Raw genomic sequence first — 12,389 nt, 5'->3', positions numbered from 1 at the left:
TTGAAGCCTGGGTACATCCCATAGATTCTGATGTAACTGTCTGTGTGAGATTTGGGCGTGGAGCATTTTAAAAGCTCCCACAGGTCATCCTACTGTGCAATCAAGATGAGAACCACTGTTTACAAAGAAAGATTTGTTATGAAGTGGCCAAACTGGCCCTCAAGACTAGAAACACTGGAATAAGGGCCCCAGGCTCGTGATCCCAGGACTTTGCTCTTTCCACTCAACATCTTACCTTTTTAACAGATTAGTTTACAACATCAAGTTGAAGGATCTTTAAATGTTATCTTTCCATTCTTCATATAAATATGGGCAACTCTTTCTCATCTTAAAAAATGCAATCTTCCCCAACCCTACTTCCCAATCAATTACCCCTTTTTCCCCCTCATTATTACACAAAGCTTCTGGAAACATTATTCTAAACTCACCTTTGTCAAGTTCTCACTTCCCACATGCTTCATAAGCCTCTGAAACATGACCTGCCCTGATCATTTCCCTATAGCTGAACTCACCAACGTCACCAACGGCCTCCTAATTACCAAATGCACCTCCTCAGGTGGCCAACAGATACACTAAAAGATGCTCAACATTGCTAACAGGGAAATGCAATCAAAACCACAATGAGATATCACCTCACACCTGTCAGAATCACCATGCTCAAGGAGAACACAAATAACAGGCGAGGATGTGGAGAAAAGGGAACACTTGTACATAGTGGGAACATAAATGGGTGCAGCTGCTGTGGAAAACAGTATAGTGGTTTCTCAAAAAACTAAAAATGGAACTACCCTATGACCCAGCAGTTCCACTTGGGTATATATCCAAAAAAACCAACACTAATTCAAAAAGATACATGCACCCCCAATGTTCATAGCAGCATTATTTACAAATGCCAAGGTATAAAAGCAACCTAAGTGCCCATTAACAGATGAATGGATAAAAAAGGTGTGGCATACTCACACACACACAATGGAATACTATTAAGCCATAAAAAAGAATGAAATTTTGCCATCTGCAGCAACATGGATGAACTTGGAGGGCATTATGCTAAGTGAAATAAGTCAGAGAAAGATAAATACTGTATCGTATCACTTATATGTGGAATCTAAAAAGTACAACAAACTAGTAAATAAAACAAAAAGAAGCAGGCTCACAGATATAGAGAACAAACTAGTGGTTACCAGTGGGGAGAGGGAAGAGGGGAGAGGCAATGTAGGGTAGGGGAAAAAGAAAAAGGGTTATTATGGGATTATATGAAATCATATAATGTGTGTGAAACTTCTGAAAACTGTAAAGCACTCTAGAATTTAAAGAGTGTTTCATTCAATAAAAAGAAAAAATAATTTAAAAAATAAAAATAATTTTAAATAAATACACACATTCTTCTCTCACCTGAACTTTACTACATAGTCTTCAAGACTTTTACCCCTTCTCTCCCTCTCCTGTGCTCCTCCTTTGGCTTCCACAGAGTCACTCTTTTCGATTTCCTTTGGGGGCTCAACTGCCTGTTAATTAAATTTTTGGGTCCACTTTAGACCTAGTTTTGTCTCATTTTGGATTAGGTTGACATACAAAATTATGTTCTTTGTAACCAGAAGTGGATAAATATAGGTCAATCATACAGGTTAACCTTATGCCCTATCCCAATGCAATGTTAACCACACTGTCCCTGGCTTCAGCTGTCGTTTGTATACAGGGTCTGTCATTTGTATACTCAGACCAGTTACCGAAGTATTGCAATATTTCCTGCCAATTGGTAAATAGTCGGTGCCTCGTGCCCTCCCACTACCCTGACTGTCCTGCTTCCTCTCCTGGTACTCCTGACACCTCCCAATGATCCAATAACTAAAGGGAAAATGCCTGGCGTAACAGGTGACCCCTGACACCCTGCTTCAAGCCTATAGCCAGAATCTGTTCTGACTGGTTGATGTCCATGTTGTACTGATTGTGGAATATTTTCATATACCCCTATGTATTCATGATTTCCAAATGTCTCTATCCATTAATAAGAAATTATCTTTTCTTAGCCTCAGACCCATATTGTCACCTGACTCTCCCTACTTTGACATCACATAGACACATCAGAGCCAACACACCCAAGATGGGGCATCAAACCTCCCCACAGTGACAGACTTTAACTTTGGTGGCCCCAACAAACTACATCTCCAGGCACCCATGCCCTAGTGTAGACCCCTCTCACACTGACCCTGGGTTTGGCCATTGGACTTTCTTTGGCCAATGGGACGTTATCAAACATGGTGGAAACAGAGCCTTAAGAAGAACTTGTCCTCTTAGAATGCTCACTCCTGGGAGGCATCTTCCAAATTCTAAAGTAGCTCAGACTAGACTTCTTTGTTATGAGAGCAGGTAGAGGGAGAGGTCAGGGGGAGAAGGCTAGAGGCCCCAGATGTCACCCAGCATCCCCACTCCATCCTGTCCAAATGTCTCACCTACAGAATCCTGAGAAGTAAAATGGTTGTTGTTTTAAGCTTCTGCATTGTTAGACAGGGTTCTCCAGACAAGAAGAACCACCAACAGGATATGCATGTATGTATAAAATATTTATTTATTTGATTACTAATTTATTTATTTATCATAAGAAATTAGCTCATGCAGTTATGGAAACTGACAAGTCCCAAGATTTACAAGGTGAGTCGGCCAGCTGCAGACCCAGGAGGGATGATGGGGTAGTTCCATTCTGGGTCCAATGGCCTGAAAACCAGGAGTACTGACAGTGTAGTTCCAGTCCAAAGGCCAGGAAACTCAAGACCCAGAAAGATCAATGTTTCCATTTGAGTCCAAAGGCAAGAAAAAGCCAATGTCACAGTTCCCCGGCAGTTAAGCAGAAGGAATTCCCTGTGACTCAGGGAAAGTCAGCCTTTTTGTTCTATTCAGGTTTTCAACTGATGGGATGAGGCCCACACACATCAGGGAGGGCAATTTGCTTTACTCAGTCTGCTAATAAAAACAAAACATCCTCACAGAAACACTCAGAATAACATTTGACCAAATACCTAGGCACCCCATGACCCAGTCGAGCTGACACATAAAATTAACCATCACGACTTCGAAGCTTTTGGCTGGTTTGTTGTACACCAACAGGTGACAAAAAAATATGTGCTCCTTAGACGATAGGGTACAGGACTGACCTATACAATACTGAATCAAGTCTACTCCTTGTATACTATGACCCACTTCAAGAAATGACATTATCATTCAATAGGACCTGAATCCAAAAGTTAGGATTATCCTAGAATAATAGTTTTCCTCCTTTACACTTGATCATTAATACATTATAATTCTACCTCCTTGTTAATTTCATAAGGCTCTTTAACCTCACTGCCACTGCCCTTGATAGGACAAAAATGGCAAATACCTGGGATTGTGCTGTCACTCCCCCCTTCAATGACCATGGCCAATCCATCAGGCCTCGGTTTTCTGTTCACCAGGAAAGTGGCCACATAATTCTCCTCAACTCCTCACTGAAGGCATTTATGACAAATGGGTCACACGGTGTGCAGCCTGATTGCTATCCCTGTTCTAGACCCTACTGTATTAAAGCAAAGCCATTTGCTGGTTACACCAACCTCCCCTCCCATTACCCAAATCAGTTTATCTACCACCTTCTAGAAGGATTACCAAATTAATCTTTCTAACATGCATTTGAAGTTGTCTGGGTTGCCAACCTGTGCTCACCCAAGACTCAGAGGTTTTCAGATGTGTTAGATTGTTTGCAAAGATGGCTCCAATTCTCTGCCCTTCCCAAATCCATATCCCTTGTGATGTGACTTTTCAGCTCCTCCCATCAAGAAGATAAAGTCTGTTTCCCCATCCTTGAATCCTAGGGGCTTGGTGACTTGCTTTGAACAGGAGAGGTAACATGGTGGAGACTCTGAGCCTCAGCTTCATGAGGCTGTGAGCATGTGCCCTCTCTTGGAGCCCTGCCACTGGCATAAGAACAAACCTGAGCTCGCCTGCTGTGGAGGAAATGACATGGAGTGGGGCCACATCCCTCAATCTAAGCTCCCCCCCCCAGATATGTTAAAGGGCATGACCAAGCTCAACAAAGCCACCTGACTACCCACAGCGGAGCACAGGTAGATTATCATCATACACCAAGCCATAGCCACTCAGGTGACCCAAAGCTGAGGTTTTGTGGTTGGTTGTTACATAGAATCTCACGGCCATAGGTAATTGATACAAGGTTTATATGAAGGACCTGTGAGCAGGTCCATCACAGCTCTATTTGCATGAGAAACGAAACAAATACTACAGGAGAACTCATCTAACTGAGTCAAGGAACCAAATAAACCAAATATAAGAATCAGCAAATCTATAGGTGGCTATTGTAGGAAGCGCTTTATTAAGAACACAAGGGGGCACCTGCCAACCCAACGATGCTGATGCTAGCACTTTCATTACAGGTGGGAGACAAAGCCTGCATCAGCACCGGAGTATACTCAGAATCTTCAAAGGCCGTTTGGCAGCATCAGAGGCCTCGGCAGCTGACATCCCTGCAGGGAACTGAAGCAGGGAATATGGCAGACACCACATGGTCACTAAGAGGATTGTGATTGTGAGAACATTGGAGACGCCTCTGAGAAACTGTCAGAAATAAAACAAGGCACCCTGAAAGGTCCTGCCGAAGAAAGAATGCTTCGTGATAATCTTTTTGACTCTATCTTACTCCACCACCTGGTGTGGATTAGGAAAAAGGACTTATAAAAGTCTGAAATTGTTCAGTAATTCTCCTTTGCTCTCCAAAAAACAAAGAACAAAAAAAAACTGGTTAACACCGAAAGACAGGTTTATTCATCTCTCACCCCACATGGATGTAAAACAACCTTCTCACACACACAATGTTCACCTGTGTCTTTTCTATCTCTCCTTACTCTCCCACACCTCTTAGATCATGTGGTTTCCCATTCCCTGCCACAGCGACTAGAGAAGTGAATTCCTCTGTTTCTAAAAGAGCATCTCACAAGCCCCACAGTTGAACTCCTTCTAGGACATAGGATTTTATGCAGAGAGTAGAAGCTATAGTTCTTTTCTTCAAGCTACAGTATAAACAAGGGTATGGCGGTCCCTTCCCTTCATCGGCAGCAATAAACTTGCATTGTAGAATGCAAAAAAATGGCCATAAATTCATTGCAGGTCCTACCCTTAAAAGAGAAGTCTATTTCTCCACCCCTTGAATCTGGGCTTGGTCATGTGACTTGTTTTGGCCAATGGGACCTAAGCAAATATAATGCAAAGAGAGGCTTGAAAAGAGCTTGCATATTGAGGCCTGCTCTTTCTCTGCTGTTCTTGGAACTCAGAGAGAGCAGTTTGAATGAGCTCAAGCTAGCTTCCTGGAGAGGCCAAATGAGAGAAAAACATAGCACCTGAGCCTTCGGCCCACCAACCTCCAGATATGTGAGTGAGGTCATCCTGCCCAACCAGCAGCCAGGGGCAGCTGCTGCATGAGTGGGAACTTAGGCAAGACAGGCTGAAGAATGGCCCAGTCTAGCCCAGCCCAAATTGCCAACCCACAAAATTGTGAGCAAATAAATGTTGGTGTAAGCTGCTAAGTTTTGGAACAGCTTATTTACGCAGCAAAGGCTAATGGGCACATCACTAAAAATAAGGTATAGGACGTCAGAGGTGAATGTGCAGTGGGGAACCATAACATCTCCTCGTATGAGATGAGCCTCCCAAACCACAGCAAATTGTAAAGGGGATAGGATGGAAGAATTTATTTCTGTCTCTATCATCAGAATCTGATGTTAAAAGCCCATGGAGAAAGTAAAACAAAACAACAAAAAAATACAAAGTAAAATCAAAACAACAGCTCCTCTCAAGTCTTAGAAAATGAACCAGGTATATTTTTCTGAAAAGAGTAGTTCTGCTTATGTAAACTAGGTAGCTGGCCATGTGTTTTTCTTCTCTTTGGTTTAAAAAAAATCAGATCCAAGTTTAAGTCCTACCTCTAACAAATGACTAGGACTTCTCAGAATTCAACATACTGTTCATTTACTTATTTGGGAGGGGGGCATATTTTCCACAGTGTATTTTTCCACAGAGTATACAAACTGTTACTTCTATTCCACTTCATTTTCACCTTTTTTCTAATATATTTGTCTTAAAACATTCCAAATGCCTTTTGAATGAAGACTTGACACACGTAACATTTACTTATTGATTTGTTCTATTTTGACTCAAAGGCACACCTTAAATTGAGGGGACCACAATGTCCATTCTTCCTTGTTTTCTGCTTCTACTTTTTCCCCCGTGGCCATGGATAGAGTCACAGGAAGGGAGGAGGAAGTGGGAAATAGAGGTGGTAAAACATTTTGCAATTTTCCGAGAACTAGATATAATCTAGGAGATGTGCATTTTCTATTGAAATAATTTTCTCCATAACAATACACACTCTTATTAGAACTGTATTTTTACTGACAGAGCCCAGAGTTGCCTCACTCAGCCTCCTGCACATAGAAGGAAAAACAAAAAAAAAAAAAACAAAAGAAAAAGCACAAAATACACTCATCACTGTGATATAAATATGCTTTGATTTGCTCAGTCTCTTATTTATTTTTCTTTTGAGATCCACAGCCTTCCTGGACACTTCCAAACGATTCTGGGACTAACTGCATTTGCATGAAGTTCTTTGAATTTTGATCTATGTCTTTAATCAGGCACATTGCTTTGAATACATTAGTTTGAATGGTAGAGTCAAATGGCTACTGTTTTTTCTGTAATGTGAGTAAATAAATTAATAGGATTTAGGGATTAGCTTGAATGTCTTCTTCTGTGTGACCTAGACAATAGAGTGTCTTATCATAACTGCATTCCTGACAATAAAGCATATAGTGTTTCCCAGTGAGTCAAAAACAATAGCGATATAAATACAAAACATATTACTCATGTCTGCTGTGTACTTAGTTGTCCATTATTAATATTAATCATCTTTGCTTTCTTCCAGGGAGCTTAAAGCCCCATATATTTTACAATCAAAACTGTCAAGAGCCTCAGCGCCATTTTGTGGCAGCGAGACCCGCAAATAAATGGGAGAGCCGGGGCTGTTGCGGGAGGAGGAGCGCGGGCGCCGGCGGCAGCGGGGCCAGGCGGCCTGGGCAGCGAGCGGGTAGTGCGGGGTCAGCCTACGTGACTGGGAGGCACCGGCGCGGCCTCCGTCAGGAGAGGATTCAAGATGACCAACGAGGAACCTCTTCCTAAAAAGGTTCGACTGAGTGAAACAGACTTCAAAGTTATGGCACGAGATGAATTCATTCTCAGGTGGAAACAATATGAAGCGTATGTACAAGCTTTGGAGGGCAAGTACACAGATCTTAACTCTAATGATGTAACTGGCTTAAGGGAATCTGAAGAAAAACTAAAGCAACAACAGCAAGAGTCTGCACGCAGGGAAAACATTGTAATGCAACTAGCGACCAAGGAGCAAGAGATGCAAGAGTGTACTACTCAAATCCAGTACCTCAAGCAAGTCCAGCAGCCTAGCATTGCCCAGCTGAGATCAGCAATGGTAGACCCAGCAATCAACTTGTTTTTCCTAAAAATGAAAGGTGAACTGGAACAGACTAAAGACAAACTGGAACAAGCCCCAAATGAACTGAGTGCCTGGAAGTTTACGCCTGATAGGTAAACAAGTCATACTCCCCAGTCCAGTCAAGACTTCCCTGACAGTCCCACTGCGAGAAAGCTGTGGTGGGACAGCCAAGTACTCGTTTCCACACCAAGACTCAGACTTTTTGAGCCAAAGGGCCACATTCTTATACTATCCAGCTTGTAATGGTTAATGTAAAACTTACCAGATGAACCTTGTGTTTCAGCTTTTTTCTCTTCCCCCTCCCCTTGCTTCAGAGGCCTGATGGCGTTGGACTATTCCGAAGAAGTGGCCACCTCCGAAAAATTCCCCTTCTGGGACATGGAGACACTTGAGAAGTGTTTCTGTTTGAAGAAAATAGAGGGAGAAACAGAAGTCTTAAGTCTGTGGCACACTGTGTCTTCAGACAGTCTGGAGGAATGAAAACCTAGAGATTTAAAATCATGAACTGAACATGTAAAATTCCAGTAAATGTAAAGATGGAATATGCATCGCTCTTAACCTTGAGCATAGTGACTTAGAGACACTGTATATCAGTTTTGCCAATAAGACTGTGGACTTCGTGATTGTTGTTGAACTTCTGGGTCAAACTCAAATGAGGTGAATTTTGCCTTTAAAGGGTTTATTTTCTAAGAACCAACTTAATAGTCATGAGAGAATCAAATAATAGATGTCAGTACAAGAAGTTCATATATTTAACCATTTAGTTTGGGGCTCCACATTACTTGATTGAGCCTTAAATCAATGTGGTTTTACTCAATGGTTTGTTCTTTGAATGGTTGCTAATACTGTAGATAATCTTATTGAGGACTGTACAAATAATGAAGGTGTGGTATCAAACTTCAGGTCTAAACTGTTTGAAGCATTATAAACATTCATTTCACAACTAGATTGTATAAGGATATTAGCTGTGATGAGACTCACTGCGTTATTTTTTTCAGTAGTGAAATTTATTAAATCCCCATTCCATTCAACAGGCACATGTTGAAAGAGCATTGTCATTGGTGTTAATGGGGGAATGTGTTCCTTCATTGTATTTGGGCCTTTTGTATTGCACTCTTGATATTAAATTAAATGTGCCTTGAAAAAAAAAAAACACTCTCAAGAATTATAACACTACTCTATGTGATCTCTATAAAAGGAGACATAAATGCCAATCAAAAGGGCCATTGGTTGCTTCATTTATATGCAAAGTGCTCCTGTCCATAAATTACATTAATAGTTTATATTCTCCATACCTTGTCACAGAAGGAGCTCAAAGCATGTTTGATCCTTTCATTCTTGTGACCTCTGCTTTAGGAGGAAGCAACCCTGGCAGGTCCGGGGATGCCCTTTGCCTCATACACTCCCAAACAAAGAGAACAGGCCACCCTCTGCCTTTTTCCTAGATAGTCCCAGATTCAGGGTCCTGATGCACGAGGGAGTGACAGGGACCCTGTGTGATTCAGGTGACACATCTAGGTCACTGTCACCATCCTGTCCACCAAGTTGGAGCTCTTTGGGGCCACGGTTCTTGCTTCTCTTTACTTTGTCAGGGAAAGAAAAATGCCAAATGCAACATCCATTGAAATGTCATCATCGGCACATCTCAGAGCAGCCTTCTTTTGAACTTCAGGAATAATACACCTGATGATGGGGTGCAGGGCATTCCAGCCTGATACCAACTTGTATTCTTTAGTGAATAATATTTCAGCAAAATTCAAGAGTATATCCAATTTAGAGCATCCTTTATTAATCCATTTTGAAATGCCACTATTTTATTCCAAACACCTCTGGAGAATGTGTCAACAAGCACAAGGCAGTGAAACAAGAGAGGTCGTTCCTCGCGGACAGCAAAAGTGCCCAGTCAAGTGCCCAGTCGACTACCTGATAACATGTGAAGTAACTGTCTTCCTGCTTTCTTCCCATTTTCTAAGATATCTATTATCTGAATTGTGAACACTGAACCACATTGGGGGAAAGCCACCTTCCTCCCGACTTGACCTACAGGTCAACCCCTTCAGATAACAAACAAGAGAGGAACGATCAGGCAGGTACCCAGAGGTTCACTGTCAGAGCCGTGTCTGTTCTCTTGGGCATCCCCCACGATTTCTCCTTTTTCTGTTCTGATAACTCCCCGGCTCTCATTGGAGGCAGAAGCAGCACTGTTAGAGCAGAATTTAATATCCATACTGGGTGGCACCGTTACTTTATAGATGAGAAGGGGGAATAAGGGACTGTGTTTGGAGGCTGCTGGTTTATTGTTGATTTTTTCAAATCAAGAAACAGTTTTAAACCATTATGTTTATTTAACTTGTTCACTAATTAAATTATCATAAAGGGTCTATATTCTTGGCACTGCCCTTGAGACCTAAGGACCAAAGGAAATAAGAATAATCACTGCCATGTCTTATGTTTTATAAGGGGAGTTGCTCATTAATTTACTCAAATATTTATTGAGTCTATACTATGTGCTGGGCACTCTTTCAGTTTTGGAAAAAAAGCAATGAATAAAACAGACAGAAATCCTTCCCTTAATGGAAGCTTACAATTTAAGGACAGGAATAGTAAAAAACAGAATAAATAAGTAAAACATACAGTATGTAAATGGTGTCAAGTTCTATTGAGAAAAAGGAAGCAGGGAAGGGATTAGGGTATGGGTTTTCATTTTGCAGAAGAAAATATTTGGGTCAAGAACCCAAGGTGTTGAGGAAGTGAGACACATGCATAACCAAGGGAAGAGCATTACAAACAGAACGTGAACGCCAAGCCCTGAGAGGGAACATGCCCGGTGTGATACAGAAACAGCCCAGCTTTTATATTCCAAAGATGGCCACCACAATATTCCCCTCCCCCACGACCTTCCAGAGCCTTGCCATCCCTGCCCTCTATCAAGAGTCTATGTCTCCTCCCCTTGAGCCTAAGCAGGACCTTGTGGTTGCCCTGACTTGTAGTGTATGGCAAGTATGACAGAAGAGATGCTAGGTGACCTCCAGCCTTGGTCATAAAAGGCAGAACAGCTTCTTCTCCGCTCTCTTTCTTGGGATGTTTACCTTTGGGACCAGCCGCCATGCTGTGAGGAAGCCCAGGCCACACAGAGGCCCGCAAGGAGAGGGACAGAGGCTGAGCTTCCAGCTGACTGCACAGCCACATGAGAAGCAGAAGCACGTGCTCCAGCCCCCAGGGTTGAGCCCAGTCAACTGACACCGTGTACAGCAGCACTGAGCCTTCTCACATAACCCCAGGGTTATGAGCAAAATGAATGATTTTTGTCACCTTCAACCACTCAGTTTTGGGGTAGTCAGAAGGCTAAGTGACCAAAACAAGTGAGGAAGGCCTTGGATTAGGAGACAGTTAAGGGGTGGGGCCGGTCCTTGAGGGTTTTACACACCATTGCAAATTCTTTGCCTTTAACACTAATGGGAAAGCCACCTGCAACAAGTAAATGCTGGTCACTGTCTGGGACCGGGGTGTCATCAAGAAGACAGCCTCCAGCAAGCACATGTCTCCTGCCGTCAGGCAGAGATTCTTTCGAAGACAGGGAGCCTTCCTTCCACTTTCCACAGGCAACATTTTGCGCTCACGGTGACAAACTCACTCAGAGACTGATCTGACCAGCCCATTTCCTGTCACAAAATTGTAATAGTCGCCTGTATGGTAAGCACACACCCTTGGGATGCTGGCCGGCACTGCCCCGTGTCACTGGGAGAATTCAACTTCCATGCACGTTTAGGTTTCAGCCAACTTAGACCCATAGATGCCCCAAAGGGGTGAGATACAGTGTGCTTTCCATGGAGGCTTTTGGACATTGTTTTCCCTCTGGCTCAACAGGCCTCTTGTTGGCTGACTTTGGGGGACTGCAGCGTGGCCCACCTGGCACGGAGACATTTGCTGCATCGTCGCGGAAGACAGGCAAGCGCGGTCCATGCAGGAAAGTGTTTTTCAATGCTGAGAGGCTCAGAAAGATGAGCATTGAAGGAATCCATCCCTTATTTAAAAACTGAAGCATAGTTGATTTACAATACTGTGTTAGTTTCATAAAAGAATCCATCCTTGTTGACATTTTAAATAGGTTAATGCACCAATGTGAAGTGCAGTATCTGCTCCCTTTGGGGCTGAGATTATAGAAGTGCTCAGTCTGGAAGTTTGTAAAACTGGACAGCCTTCCAAACACGGGGCAGATAAAGCCCCATGATGATGGTGGCCACGGTGAGTCTGGAGGGAGACAGGTCACCACTCCTGAGTCACACAGGGGCTAGAATCCTGTCCAACCCCTCTGGGGACAACGCTGAGGACTCCACACTGAGGTCCGGGAAGAGCCAGTACCAACACTCTTCTACTGAGTTGTTGAGTTTGTTGAGGCAACTGCTAACAGTGATCAATTTCCACACATTACATCCTGTTCCTAGGCAGGTTCAAAGGGAATTTGGGTAGGTGGATGAGAAACAGAATTCAACAAAATACCCTTTAGATTAGGCCCAGTCAGGAAGAAATAGCTTCTGTTCTTGCTGTGTTGTTTCGTGTTAACCAATTCAGGATGGTAGGATGTGAGATGCTGAACAGCATTTTGGGTAAATGTCTTAGGAGAGTTGCCTTGAGAACCTTAATATTCTCAACCACACTGGCGTGAAGGCAGCTTGTGCTGGCACTGAAAGGCCTGCCAGACAATTAAAAGAAAGATGACACACGTTTCAGTTTGGCATTTGTCCTCATAAATTTGAAATCATGTCATTTCATCAGAAGGATATTAAGCCTTTCTTAAGACAATCCAGTCAAAGAAAGTGAGAACTAGAGGGTGCCTTTC

General features: G+C 42.8%; 1 protein-coding gene across 1 annotated transcript; it reads left to right on the top strand.

The window, feature by feature from the left end:
* The first annotated feature begins 7,166 nt into the window (after positions 1–7,166).
* On the top strand, positions 7,167–8,270 carry LOC132505284 (pre-mRNA-splicing regulator WTAP-like). The gene is made up of 2 exons (XM_060123285.1): positions 7,167–7,641; positions 7,864–8,270. The coding sequence occupies exons 1-2, from the start codon at positions 7,193–7,195 to the stop codon at positions 8,027–8,029; spliced, it is 615 nt and encodes a 204-aa protein (XP_059979268.1). The 5' UTR covers positions 7,167–7,192; the 3' UTR covers positions 8,030–8,270.
* The last annotated feature ends 4,119 nt before the right edge of the window (positions 8,271–12,389 follow it).

Source organism: Lagenorhynchus albirostris, chromosome 15 (assembly GCF_949774975.1).
Source record: "Lagenorhynchus albirostris chromosome 15, mLagAlb1.1, whole genome shotgun sequence".
Classification (NCBI taxonomy): domain Eukaryota; kingdom Metazoa; phylum Chordata; class Mammalia; order Artiodactyla; family Delphinidae; genus Lagenorhynchus; species Lagenorhynchus albirostris.
This window is presented reverse-complemented; position numbering and strand designations above follow the sequence as displayed.

Bases quoted from the DNA above. Each gene is read 5' to 3' on its own strand.
- LOC132505284 (XM_060123285.1), top strand. From the start codon at position 7,193: ATGACCAACGAGGAACCTCTTCCTAAAAAGGTTCGACTGAGTGAAACA. The intron at 7,642-7,863 runs GTAAACAAGTCA...CCCTTGCTTCAG, and splicing joins TGGAAGTTTACGCCTGATAG to AGGCCTGATGGCGTTGGACT.